The sequence below is a fragment of the Somniosus microcephalus genome, chromosome 20, assembly GCF_052327205.1.
Source record: "Somniosus microcephalus isolate GS21.2 chromosome 20, FLI_Smic_1.0, whole genome shotgun sequence".
Taxonomy (NCBI): domain Eukaryota; kingdom Metazoa; phylum Chordata; class Chondrichthyes; order Squaliformes; family Somniosidae; genus Somniosus; species Somniosus microcephalus.
In genome coordinates, this window is record NC_141006.1 from 44944761 (window position 1) to 44959207 (window position 14447).

The following is a 14447-nucleotide window of genomic DNA, read 5'->3' on the forward strand; positions in this document are numbered from 1 at the left end:
TTACAAATGTCAAATTGTATCTTTACTCAGGCTATAACTGTTTGTTTTCCCAAATGATTTCAAGACAAGCTGGAAGGTGAATTTAAGAATTTTTTTTTGAGTAAGAGCTTCGCATCAAAACTATATTCAGCCTCTTGTTTATACTTCAAAGAGTTTAGCTGAGAGAGATAGATAAAGGAAGATGATTTATAGAACCTGCGCTTTATTTTGTTTACATTTAGGATTCCAAAACAATTACTGATGTGAGACTTTGTCTTCCAATATGAAAAGTTTCCTGACCAAGCAACAAATATTTTCCAACTTTGTATTCTGATGTGCTAAGTTCCCTGACCAAATAGTAATTAAACTCTGAATGACAGAAGAACCAAAGGCGACATGAGGAAAAACCTTTTTACGCAGCAAGTGGTTAGGATCTGGAATGCACTGCCTGAAAGGGCGGTGGAGGCAGATTCAATCATGGCTTTCAGAAGGGAGTTGGATAAGTACCTGAAGGAAAAAAATTTGCAGGGCTACGGGGAAAGAGTGGGGGAGTGGGACTAGCTGAAGTGCTCTTGCAGAGACCCAGCACGGGCTTGACGGGCTGAATGGCCTCCTTCTGTGCTGTAACCATTCTATGATTCTATGACCTGAGGCTTTGTTTACTTTACAATTAGTCTTTGGCCCAGAATTTGCGGTCAGCAGTGAACCGACGGCGATCGTCGCTGACCTTGAAGAAAGCTGCCCACAGAGATCTTGCGATCTCTGTAACGAGAATTTTAGCTTCCTTGACGTGAAATTGATTGTAGCACTGTCAAAAGGGGATTCCTAGCATAGCGCAGCAGTGATGTCTTCAAGCTGTCTAAGCAGCAAATCACATTCAAGAATTCTCAGACAGCAAACCAGGAAATAAAAAGCACTGATTATCTGCACTTTATAAAAATGTTACAAAGAGTGAAATAAAGATTGGGATATACACAATTTTTTATCATAATGGAGAAATTTGACATTCCACAAGTATAAAATTAGTTTTTCAGGGTCAGAACGGTTGTTTAGCAGTTAAAACACTGTTACAACCCCAGTTACACCTATTCCAACAGGCTTAACATTTAATGGGGTATTTAACAGTGAATATACATTCCTAGCAGATTATGCATTACTTGGTTTAGCACTTCTGCCCTTATGAAACAATGCATCAACCAACTTCTATGGGAGATCCGCTAAGGTATATAAAAGTCTAGTACATTCCTGTCACATTTCAAAGTGTCCGAATTATGAAAAAAGAAGAAAACGATTCATTTCCTGCTGATTTCTTTGATTTTGATAATCTGGACTCTCCCCTAGAGCAGGAGCCAGGAATTTATAAGTAGCTGTCAATCTAGAGAACTTTCCCCAGTATTTAGCCTCCAAATGGTTTCAGGATGTGCCTGTGGATCACTTCCCTCTAGTGGGTATCTGAGCAGTGGCCTTAAAGAGACAGGCGAGGTTGAGGACAGATTCATTTTAGCAGCTGAACATCACAATATTGCACTAGATCCCAGATTACCGAAGAGCAACAACATGTGAGATCAACAAGCAAATTATACAATGTATTGTAAATCATGACTTAATATATCATAGTAGGTATTTTAGTGTGTTATGTGTTTCCTACAATCTGCTGCTGCATAATACCTGGTATTGTGAAGTTGAACTGAAGTGTGCAGTGTCACATATCACCATATGCCTTCAGGTCTTGAATCTTTCCCATCTTCATCACTTTCTCATCTACGTTACACCACCTTTACTGTGCTTAGTGAGCCCACCACAGAATTTTTAAATGTCAAATGTGAAATAATTATAGACTCTATATTATAAAGGATAACAAATGTCTGGTAGTAAATTTAACACAGCAGCTCAATCTTGTGGTTCTGCTGAGGTTCGTAAGCCACTTTGCTCTCGTGGTTTATGGTGACATCAGAACCCCTTAATTGAATTACTGCCTGGTAACTCACTGCCAGACATTTGTATCCATTATACTACGTGGCCTATAATTATTTCACATTTTGTTTTCATATCCTATGGGTATTGCCAGCAGAGTAAATCTTATTTTAAAAACAGATTGTACACATGGTCCTTGTACTTGACACTCAGCAGCATTGGATCTGTCCAAATCCAGCTTTAGATTACCTATATTTTTTTTCTGCCATTTTCTTTTCGCTGTCCTAAATGATTTTTTTTTCCCCCCCACAAACTTTTATAATTTTTCCATGACACACATAGTACCTCCTGGCTGAGAGGCCGAACTGGCAGCTGTTCCCAAGCCTAGGGCCTAGCTCAGCTGGCTGCTGGGAGGTGTACAAGAGCAGCATCACAGCACCCCCCCAGCACCACACCACAGCCCCCCCACCCCACCCCCGATCTGCCCCCTTGATGAGGAGAAGCTCATGTTATTCGCTTGGTGCCTGATCTAGACCTATGTCCAGCTTTTGGTATCCAGCCAGTGTGGGGTATAAAGTGCCACACAGACAGTCCAATCGGACTGAGGTCGTAACACAACATAACTGCTGAAAGTTTTTCATGGAGGGTTGCATGTTGAAATGTGACCTCTCTCCTTGAAATGAAACCCTTTCTGACTCCAAACGTACAATGCGTTTGAAATTTTTTGATTGTAAACAGGAACAAACCTATCCATAGAGCCGTCTATCTAGAAGGATCGTTCTACACTCTAATTCTGGCCTCTTGAACATCCCTGATTTTAATCGCTCCACCATTGGCGGCCGTGCTTTCAGCTGCCGAGGTTCTAAGCTCTGGAATTCCCTCCCTAAACCTCTCCGCCTCTCTCTCCTCTTTTAAGATGCTCTTTAAAACCTATCTCTTTGACCAAGATTTTTCTGCCCTAATTTCTCTTTACTGTATGTGGCTCGGTGTCAAATTTTGTTCAATAACGGCTCCTGTGAAGCACTTTGGGGACGTTTTACTACATTAAAGGCGCTATATAGAAACATAGAAACATAGAAGATAGGAGCAGGAGTAGGCCATTCGGCCCCTCGAGCCTGCTCCGCCATTCAATGAGATCATGACTGATCATCCAAATTCAGTACCCTGTTCCTGCCTTCTCCCCATATCCCTTGATCCCTTTAGCCTTAAGAAATATATCCAACTCCTTCTTGAATATATTTAATGAATTGGCCTCTACTGCCTTCTTTGGCAGAGAATTCCACAGGTTCACCACTCTCTGGGTGAAGAAATTCCTCCTCATCTCTGTCCTAAATGGCTTACCCCTTATCCTTAGACTGTGACCCCTGGTTCTGGACCATTGGGAACATCCTTCCAGCATCTAGTCTGTCTAGTCCTGTTAGAATTTTATAAGTTTCGATGCGATCCCCTCTCATTCTTCTAAACTCCAGCGAGTACAAGCCCAATCGACCCAATCTCTCCTCATACGTCATTCCTGCCATCCCAGGTATCAGTCTGGTGAATCTTCGCTGCACTCCTTCCATGGCAAGAACATCCTTCCTCAGATAAAGCGACCAAAACTGTACACAATACTCAAGATGTGGCCTCACCAAGGCCCTGTACAACTGCAGCAGGACATCCTTGTTCCTGTACTCAAACCCTCTCGCTACGAAGGCCAACATACCATTTGCCTTCTTAACCGCCTGCTGCACCTGCATGCTTACTTTCAGCGACTGGTACACAAGGACGCCCAGGTCTCGTTGCACTTCCCCTTCTCCCAATCTATTGCCATTTAGATAATTGCCTTCCTGTTTTTGACACCAAAGTGGATAACCTCGCATTTATCCACATTATATTGCATCTGCCATGCTTCTGCCCAATCACCCAACCTGTCCAAATCATACTGGAGTTTCTCGGCATCCTCCTCACAGCACACACGCCCACCCAGCTTTGTGTCGTCTGCAAACTTGGAGATATTACATCTAGTTCCCTCGTCCAGATCATTAATATATATTGTGAATAGCTGGGGTCCAAGGACCGATCCCTGCGGTAACCCACTAGTCACTGCCTGCCACTTGGAAAAAGAGCCGTTTATTCTAACTCTTTGCTTTCTGTCTGCCAACCAGTTCTCTATGCAAGTCAATACCTTGCCCCCAATCCCATGTGCCTTAACTTTACACGCTAATCTCTTATGCGGGACCTTATCGAAAGCCTTTTGAAAATCCAAATACACCACATCCACTGGTTCTCCCTTATCTATTTTACCAGTTACATCCTCAAAAAATTCCAGTAGATTAGTCAAGCACGATTTACCTTTTGTAAAGCCATGTTGACTTTGTCCGATCCGGTCACTTTTTTCCAAGTGCTCTGCTATTACATCCTTTATAATGGACTCTAGCATTTTCCCCACTATCGATGTCAGGCTTACCAGTCTGTAATTCCCCGTTTTCTCTCTACCACCCTTTTTGAACAGTGGGGTAACATTAGCTACCCGCCAATCCATGGGTACTGTTGCAGAGTCTATCGAATTTTGGAAGATGACCAGCAATGCATCTACTATTTCTAGGGCCACTTCCTTAAGTACCCTAGGATGTAGATTATCAGACCCTGGGGATTTATCGGCCCTCAATCCCATCAATTTCCCTAACACAATTTCCCTACAAATACTGATTTCTATCTGTTCCTCCCTTTCATTAGACCCTATGTTCCCCGACATCTTTGGGAGGTTATTGGTGTCCTCCTTTGTGAAGACAGAACCAAAGTATGTATTTAATTGGTCTGTCATTTCTTTGTTCCCCATTATAAATTCCCCTGATTCTGACTGCAAGGGACCTATGCTTGACTTCACCAATCTTTTTCTCTTCACATAGCTATAGAAGCTTTTACAGTCAGGTTTTATGTTCCCTGAAAGCTTACACTCATATTCTATTTTCCCCCTCTTAATTAATCCCTTTGTCCTCCTTTGGATCCTAAACTGCTCCCAATCCTCAGGTTTACTGCTTTTTCTGGCCAATTTATATGTCCTCTCCTTGGATCTTATGCTATCCCTAATTTCCCTTGTTAGCCACGGTTGAGTCACCTTTTTTGTTTAATTTTTATGCCAAACTGGGATGAACAAATTCTGTAGATCATCCATGCGATCTTTGAATGTTTGCCATTGCCCATCCACCGTCAACCCTTTGAGCGACATTCCCCAATCAATCCTACCCAACTCGCACCTCATACCATCGTAGTCTCCTTTATTTAAATTCAGGACCCTAGTCTCTGAATCAACTATTTCACTCTCCATCTTAATGAAGAATTCTATCATATTATGATCGCTCCGACCCAAGGGGCCTCGCACAGCAAGATTGCTAATTACTCCTTTCTCATTACATAATACCCAGTCTAAGATGGCCTGATCTCTAGTTGGTTCCTCGACATATTGGTCCAGGTAATCATCCCGTATACACTCCAGGAATTCCTTCTCCACAGTATTGTTACTAATTTGGTTAGCCCAATCTATATGTAGATTAAAGCCACCCATGATAACTGCTGTGCCCTTATTGCACGCTTCTCTAATTTCCCGTTTAATGCCATCCCCAACCTCCGCATTACTGTTTGGAGGTCTATATACCATTCCCACTAACGTTTTCTGCCCCATGGTATTTCTCAGTTCTACCCATACAGATCCACATCATCAGAGCTAATATCCTTCCTTTCAATTGTGTTAATCCCCTCTTTAACCAGCAATGCTATCCCACCTCCTTTTCCTTTCTGCCTATCTTTCCTGAATATTGAATACCCCTGGATGTTGAGTTTCCAGTCTTGGCCACCCTGGAGCCATGTTTCCGTATCCCAATCATATCATTTTCGTTTACCTCTATTTGCGCAGCTAATTCATCCACCTTATTACGAATGCTCCTTGCATTAAGACACAAAGCCTTTGGGATTGTTTTTTTAACGCTCTTAGATCTTTTAGAATTATTATTTACTGTGGCCATGTTTGATTTAAACCCTTGATTTCTCTGCCTGTCACTTTTGTTTTTCTCCTTCCTGTCTTTTGCTTTTATCCTTGTTTCCCTTTCCTCTGTTTCCCCGCTCAGGTTCCCAACTCCCTGCCATTTTAGTTTAAACCCTCCCCCAGAGCACTAGCAAACACTCCCCCTAGGACATCGGTCCCGGCCCTGCCCAGGTGCAAACCGTCTGGTTTGAACTGGTCCCACCTCCCCCAGAACCGGTTCCAATGTCCCAGGAATTTGAATCCCTCCCCCGGCACCATTCCTCTAACCACATATTCAGCTGAAATATCCTTCTATTTCTACTCTGACTAGCACGTAGCACTGGTAGCAATCCTGAGATTACTACCTTTGAGGTCCTGTTTTTTAATTTACCTCCTAACTCCCTATATTCAGCTTTTAGGACCTCATCCCATTTTTTACCTATATCGTTGGTACCTATATGCACCACGACAACTGGCTGTTCACCCTCCCCCTCCAGAATGCCCCGCAGCCGCTCCGAGACATCCTTGACCCTTGCACCAGGGAGGCAACACACCATCCTGGAGTCTCGTTTGCGGCCGCAGAAACGCCTATCTATTCCCCTTACAATAGAATCCCCTATTACTATAGCTCTCCCCCTCTTTTTCTTCCCGTCCTGTGCAGCAGAGCCACACCTGGTGCCAGGAAGTTGGTTGCTGCTGCCTTCCCCTGGTAAACCATCCCCCCCATCAGTATCCAAAGCGGTATATCTGTTTGAGTAGGGGATGGCCACAGGGGACCCCTGCACTACCTGCCTGTGCCTAGTACTCTGCCTGTTGGTCACCCATTCCCTTTCTGCCTGTGCCACCTTTACCTGCGGTGTGACCAACTGATTAAATGTGCTATTCACGACATCCTCAGCATCGCGAATGGTCCAGTATGTATCCAATCGCTGCTCCAGCACCGCAATGCGGTCTGCCAGTAGCTGCAGCCGGACACACTTCCTGCACATGTAGTTGTCAGGGACACAGGAAGTGTCCCTGAGTTCCCACATAGTGCAGGAGCGTTCACGATGCTCGGGACATCGTGAATAGCACATTTAGGGAGTTGGACACACCACAGGTAGAGGTTGGACAGGAAGAAAGGGAACGGGTGACCAACAGGCAGATTACTAGGCACAGGCAGGTAGTGCAGGGGTCCCCTGTGGCCATCCCCCTCTCCAACAGATACACCACTTTGAGTACTGTTGGGGGGGATGGCTTATCAGAGGAAGGCAGCAGCAGCCAACTTCCTGGCACCAGGGGTGGGTCTGCTGCACAGAATGGGAGGAAAAAGAGTGGTAGAGCTATAGTAATAGGGGATTCAATTGTAAGGGGAATAGATAGGCGTTTCTGCGGCCGCAAACGAGACTCCAGGATGGTGTGTTGCCTCCCTGGTGCAAGGGTCAAGGATGTCACCGAGCGGCTGCAGAACATCTTGGAAGGGGAGGGTGAACAGCCAGTTGTCGTGCTGCATATAGGCACCAACGATGTAGGTAAAAAGCGGGATGAGGTCCTAAAAGCGGAATATAGGGAGTTAGGAGGTAAATTAAAAAACAGGACCTCAAAGGTGGTAATCTCAGGATTGCTACCAGTGCCACGTGCTAGTCAGAGTAGAAATAGAAGGATACTTCAGATGAATACGTGGCTAGAGGAATGGTGCCAGGGGGAGGGATTCAAGTTCCTGGGACATTGGAACCGGTTCTGGGGGAGGTGGGACCAGTTCAAACCGGACGGTCTGCACCTGGGCAGGGCTGGAACCGATGTCCTAGGGGGTTTGTTTGCTAGTGCTGTGGGGGAGGGTTTAAACTAAAATGGAAGGGGGTTGGGAACCTGAGCAGGGAGACAGAGGAAAGGGAAACAAGGATAAAAGCAAAAGATAGGAAGGAGAAAAACAAAAGTGGCAGTCAGAGAAATCAAGGGTTTAAATCAAATGTGGCCACAGTAAATAATAATTCTAATAAGTCTAAGAGCGTTAAAAAAACAAGCCTGAAGGCTTTGTGTCTTAATGCGAGGAGCATTTGTAATAAGGTGGATGAATTGGCTGCGCAAATAGAGGTAAACGAATATGATTTGGTTGGGATTACCGAAACGTGGCTCAAGGATGACCAAGACTGGGAACTCAACATCCAGGGGTATTCGATATTCAGGAAAGATAGGCAAAAAGGAAAGGGAGGTGGGGTAGCATTACTGGTTAAAGAAGGGATTAACACAATTGTAATGAAGGATATTAGCTCTGATGATGTGGAATCTGTATGGGTAGAATTGAGAAATACTAAGGGGAAAAAAACATTAGTGGGAGTGGTATATAGACCTCCAAACAGTAAGGCGGAGGTTGGGGATGGCATTAAAAGGGAAATTAAAGAAGCGTGCAATAAGGGCACAGCAGTCATCATGGGTGACTTTAATCTACATATAGATTGGGCCAACCAAATTAGTAACAATACTGTGGAGGAGGAATTCCTGGAGTGTTTACGGGATGGTTTCCTGGACCAATATGTCGAGGAACCAACCAGAGATCAGGCCATCTTAGACTGGGTATTATGTAACGAGGAAGGATTAATTGGCAATCTTGTTGTACGAGGCCCCTTGGGTCGGAGCGATCATAATATGATCGAATTCTTCATTAAGATGGAGAATGAAGTAGTTGACTCAGAAACTAGGGTCCTCAATTTAAATAAAGGAAACTACGATGGTCTGAGGAGCGAGTTGGGTAGGATTGATTGGGGAATGGCACTCAAAGGGTTGATGGTGGAGTAGGCAATGGCAAACATTCAAAGACCGAATGGATGAACTACAGAAGTTGTTCATCCCAGTTTGGCATAAAAATAAAACAAAAAAGGTGACTCAACCGTGGCTAACAAGGAAAATTAGGGATAGCATAAGATCCAAGGAGAGGACATACAAATTGGCCAGAAAAAGCAATAATCCTGAGGATTGGGAGCAGTTCAGGATTCAACAAAGGAGGACAAAGGGATTAATTAAAAAAGGGAAAATAAAATATGAGAGTAAGCTTTCAGGGAACATAAAAACTAACTGTAAAAGCTTTTATAGATATGTGAAGAGAAAAAGATTGGTGAAGTCAAGCGTAGGTCCCTTGCAGTTGGAATCGGGGGAATTTATAATGGGGAACAAAGAAATGGCTGACCAACTAAATACATATTTTGGTTCTGTCTTCACAAAGGAGGACACAAATAACCTCCCAGAAATACCGGGGAACATAGGGTCTGATGAAAGGGTGGAACTGAAAGAAATCAGTATTTGTAGGGAAATGGTGTTAGGAAAATTGATGGGACTGAAGGCCGATAAATCCCCAGGGCCTGATAATCTACATCCCAGGGTACTTAAGGAAGTGGCCTTAGAAATAGTAGGTGAATTGCTGGTCATCTTCCAGAACTCAATAGACTCTGGAATAGTACCCATGGATTGGAGGGTAGGTAATGTTACCCCACTATTCAAAAAAGGTGGCAAAGAAAAAGCGGGGACATCGGTAGTGGGGAAAATGCTAGAGTCCATTATAAAAGATGTCATAGCCGAGCACTTGGAAAGCAGTGACAGGATCGGACAAAGTCAACATGGATTTACAAAAGGTAAATCATGCTTGACTAATCTACTGGAATTTTTTGAGGATGTAACTGGTAAAATAGATAAGGGAGAACCAGTGGATGTGGTGTATTTGGACTTTCAGAAGGCTTTCGATAAGGTCCCGCATAAGAGATTAGCGTGCAAAATTAAGGCACATGGGATTGGGGGCAAGGTATTGACTTGGATAGAGAACTGGTTGGCAGACAGAAAGCAAAGAGTTGGAATAAACGGGTCGTTTTCCGAGTGGCAGGCAGTGACTAGTGGGGTACCGCAAGGATCGGTCCTAGGACCCCAGCTGTTCGCAATATATATTAATGATCTGGACGAGGGAATTGGATGTCATATCTCCAAATTTGCAGACGATACAAAGTTGGGTGGGAGGGTATGCTGTGAGGAGGATGTCATGAAACTCCAGTATGATTTGGACAGGTTAGTTGATTGGGCAGAAACATGGCAGATGCACTATAATGTGGATAAATGTGAGGTTATCCACTTTGGTGGCAAAAACAGGAAGGCAGATTATTATTTGAATGGCAATAGATTGGGAGAAGGGGAAGTGCAAAGAGACCTGGGTGTTCTTGTGCACCAGTCGCTGAAGGTAAGCATGCAGGTGCAGCAGGCGGTTAAGAAGGCAAATGGTATGTTGGCCTTCGTAGCAAGAGGGTTCGAGTACAGGAACAAGGATGTCTTGCTACAGTTGTACAGGGCCTTGGTGAGACCGCACCTTGAGTATTGTGTGCAGTTTTGGTTGCCTTATCTGAGGAAGGACGTTCTTGCCATGGAAGGAGGGCAACGAAGATTCACCAGGCTGATACCTGGGATGGCAGGAATGACGTATGAGGAGAGATTGTGTCGATTGGGCTTATACTCACTGGAGTTTACAAGATTGAGAGGGAATCTCATCGAAACCTATAAAATTCTGTCAGGCCTGGACAGACTAGATGCTGGAAGGATGTTCCCGATGGTCGGGGAGTCCAGAACCAGGGGTCATAGTCTAAGGATAAGGGGTAGGACTGAAATGAGGAGGAATTTCTTCACCCAGAGAGTGGTGAACCTGTGGAATTCTTTGTCACAGAGGGCAGTGGAGGCCAGTACATTAAATATATTCAAGAAAGAGTTGGATATATTTCTTAAAGCTAAACGGATCAGGGGATATGGGGAGAAGGCAGGGACAGGGTACTGAATTTGGATGATCAGCCATGATCTCATTGAATGGCGGAGCAGGCTCGAAGGGCCGAATGGCCTACTCCTGCTCCTATCTTCTATGTTTCTATGTCTATACCACGGCACCGGGCTGTCCTGCCATGACTTACCCTTTAATTAATTGAAATTAAATTAAATCAAATCAATCCCACCAATTACACTGCAGATAAATTATATATTTTAGGGCCCTGGTTTACCAACAGTCCCCGCTACACCACAGAGACCCTAGAAACTATAAACCACAGAGTTAGAGTTTAAAAAAGAGAGAAATACTCACCAACCAATCACTTACCTGCTTTCTGGTGACGTTACACTTCGATTACTTTTTACTTCTCTCCCTCTCTGAGATTGGAGATTAGTGAGGCCTACCTGGTCTCTGGGGGCCTTTTAAAGCCTCGCCGCTTGCGTTTCCCGCTGCCGCCACTGCCGCTGATGCTATGAGGCCTACCTGGTCTCTGGGGGCCTTTTAAAGCCTCGCCGCTCGCATTTCCCGCCGCTGCCGCTGTGAGGCCTACCTGGTCTCTGGGGGCCTTTTGAAGCCTCGCCGCTCGCGTTTCCTGCTGCTGCCACTGTGAGGCCTACCTGGTCTCTTGGTTGTTGTTGTTGTTGTACGTTATCTCCAGTGTAATTAATGTGAATGGAAAGACTTTACTACTGGGGCTACTGTGCTGTACCTGACTTCTGGTGCAGTAACTGTAAATGGAGACAAATCTGCAAACTTACTTTTCTACAAGAGGTCTATTTTCTCTTTTTTTTTGAATTTTGCATATTTTTAAAAGCGAGTGCCAGTGGCAGCACTTTGGGCTGTTACTAAGGAGTTACTGGGGTTGATTTTCATCATCTTGCCATAAGTCAGCTGATGTGCTTTTCACAAGTGTCTGACTCAACCTGAGCTGAGCCTGGCTATACTTCTGGGCTCAGCTCGCTTAGATGCCCTGAGTGAGTGAGAGATTGGGACTACTGCTCCAAACTGGGGAGAGAGGCCTTAAAGGCACATCGCAGTGTAAATTTCCACCGTTCTTTTTTTGAGCTGCTGACAACTGTGAGGAGCAGCGACCAAATGGTCTCCTGTCCCTTAGTGCAGCCCTGCTGCACCATAGACGTGAAGAGAAACCCAGGAGGTTGCTGGCTGTCCCTTTACATCATGTAACTCTAAGGCGCAGTCCACGGGAGGTCTTCGGAGCAGGTGTCCGCTCAATGGAATTCCCGAAAAATGACACGGGAAAGCATTATGACATCACTTCTTCAACTTTGGCAAACAATTTCAATGCTTCCACCGGTTTCAGCCAAGAGCTTCCCACCTACGTCAGGCATTCTCAGGAAACGGATGTAAGGCCCAAACAGGCCGGGGACCTGGCCTTAGGGGTCGATTTTCCCTGCCTAACACCCTGGGAACTAATGCACACGGGATTTTAAGAAGAGGAAAATTGGTCCCACTGGGTCCTTCAGTGGGAGGAGAAAGAATCCACTCTTCGAGATTATTTTTTTTGATGGACCCTGGATTTACCTACTGCCGTTAACTCAGTTCCCTCAGACTGTCAGGCTAAATCTCATGAAACATTTCTCCTGCAGTGCCATTTTTCACTAGTTAACTAAACTTTTTAAAAAACAGAGTCGTTCACAATTCTTCATAACAATTTTAAAAGTGAAACTCTTTCCATAAAAGCAAAACAGGAGGGAATAAAGTCACAGTTGTCCTAAGAGGCCTACAATATTTAATGGGTCTAAAATCCAAAATACAGGAAACTGGTATAAAGCAACAAACCCTGTTGCTCAGCAACAGCTTCAAAACAATCGGCACAAGTTGCAAGCGTCTCTGTAGCTTAGCAACAGCTTCAGCTACACCCTTGCACAGCAACAAATGGAGTAAAAAAAGTAACTAAAAGTAAAAAAAGTTACCTGAACCGACTCCTGAATTTTGCCGGTGGATAGAGCGTTCTGGTTATTTAGGGGCCGGTTAATCAAAAGTTTCCTGCAGTGATTATATAAAATAGTTTTCTCTGCTATTTGAACAAAGGTGCTAATCTGTTTAAAATAAATAAATGAATGCCTTATTTAAAATTGCAGAGGAGTTTAATAAAAATGTTTTAAAGCTCTCCTTACTTCTGCACAGTATGATTTCAACCCATATATTTCTTAGCAGCCAATATTTAATGTTCCCATTTCTTTTCTTTTTCAGGCAGATCTGTAAAGAGTTCACAGATTTATTGGCTCAGGACCGCTCCCCATTAGGAAACAGTCGCCCCTCAGCAATCCTTGAAGGGGGAGTCCAGAGTTGCCTGACTCACTTCAGCCTGATTACACATGGCTTCGGGAGTCCCGCCATCATCGCTGCATTAACCGCCTTCCAGAATTACCTGGCGGAGGCTATAAAGGGGCTGGATAAGATCTTCCTGAGCTCATCCAACAGCCATCCCTCGGGGGAATCCGGGACTAAAAGCACAGACAAAGAGGCCAAACATCGGAAATAACCGGGGGACAGATGGCATGGACCAAACTGTTCTAATTATTAAAGAGATTAAACAGTCATTCAATGTGCAATTAAAAAAAAAAAGGACAAAAAAATAATCATCAGGAGGATTGTGTTGAGGTGGCTGCGCAGTGACAACTTTCTAACTGAGGCGAGAAAGAGAGGAAGAAGCAGGAGGAAAGAGTTAGCCTGGTTTTGTCGGGACCAAATAAGGCCTGAGCCTAGGCTTGTCTCAGTCAATGACATGCACATTGAATTATCTTGGGACAATTGATCCAGAATTCGGGAACATTAACCTGGCAAGACATTAATAAAGCACAAGTTTGGAGCATCAGCCTCAGCAGAGCAAGCAAATAGTGTTCCATATGTATATATTTATTTATGTGTAATTAAATGGGAACTTTAAATAGACCCGTGCAAGCTATTTATCTGCTGACCTGGTTTTCTGCTGTGAGTGATAGGAGATGAAGACTTTGCTTTTAGATTTTTTTTTTAACTTGAGGTTTCAGGCACAGGATAAAGACAGACTGGCAGTATCTGTGTATAGGTCATTGTATTTTCTCGTGGAAGTGATGCACAGAGGAATATTTGTGAATGTGTTCCTGAACCATATTTTGAAACGGTGGCGTGTGAGGTACGAGGTTATAAATCTCTTAATTTGTTTGTCTAGAGTGTTTCCTAAATTGTTGAATAAATTGTGCTGCTATACAGAACAATTCTATTATATATTTCTTTCATGTAATGAAAGCATGGTTGTCAGGACTTTGTAAGTTTTTGTAACCTATCCCCCTCCCGTACCCTGCAAAAAAAAGGTTTAAACTGAACCCATGTTTGGGTTGTAAACTCGTGGGACACCCTGCCTTGTTAATAAAAGAAAGTAATTTAAACAGTACTAAAATTTAAATCTTGAATTAAATTAAATTAAAATTTAAGGGTTTCGACCTGAAACGTTGACTCTATTCTCTCTCCACGGATGTTGCCTGGCCTGCTGAGTTTTTCCAGCATTTTCTGTTGTTATTACTAAAATTTTAATGTTCACTTCGGTTGAATAATTTTTTTTAAAACAAAGTCAAATATCGGGACTGGGTTTCATGGCAGCTGATGGAACTTCGCCATCAAATTTCTTTTTACCTGGCAGTAGCAATGATAACCTGGATTAAACATGATCCCTTTGACACCCATACTAGCAGAAAATCTTTATTGTTGGTGTGGTCAGTATGGAGTAACCAGGGGCAGGGTGGCACAATTAACAACCCTGCACCCGATTTTCCACAATTTAAA

At 43.8% G+C, this 14447-nt stretch overlaps 1 protein-coding gene across 2 annotated transcripts in view; it reads left to right on the forward strand.

Moving 5' to 3' along the window:
- Nucleotides 1-14107, forward strand: part of tfap2e (transcription factor AP-2 epsilon) — an 89516-nt gene extending 75409 nt beyond the window's left edge. Inside the window, exon 8 of one of the 2 annotated variants that reach the window (XM_085962571.1) lies at nt 12876-14107. In XM_085962571.1, the coding sequence (XP_085818697.1) occupies nt 12876-13167 (292 nt within the window). In that variant the 3' untranslated portion in view covers nt 13168-14107. The remainder of the gene's footprint in view (nt 1-12875) is intronic. The other variant, XM_085962572.1, reaches the window with a different exon arrangement.
- Nucleotides 14108-14447: the final 340 nt, after the last annotated feature.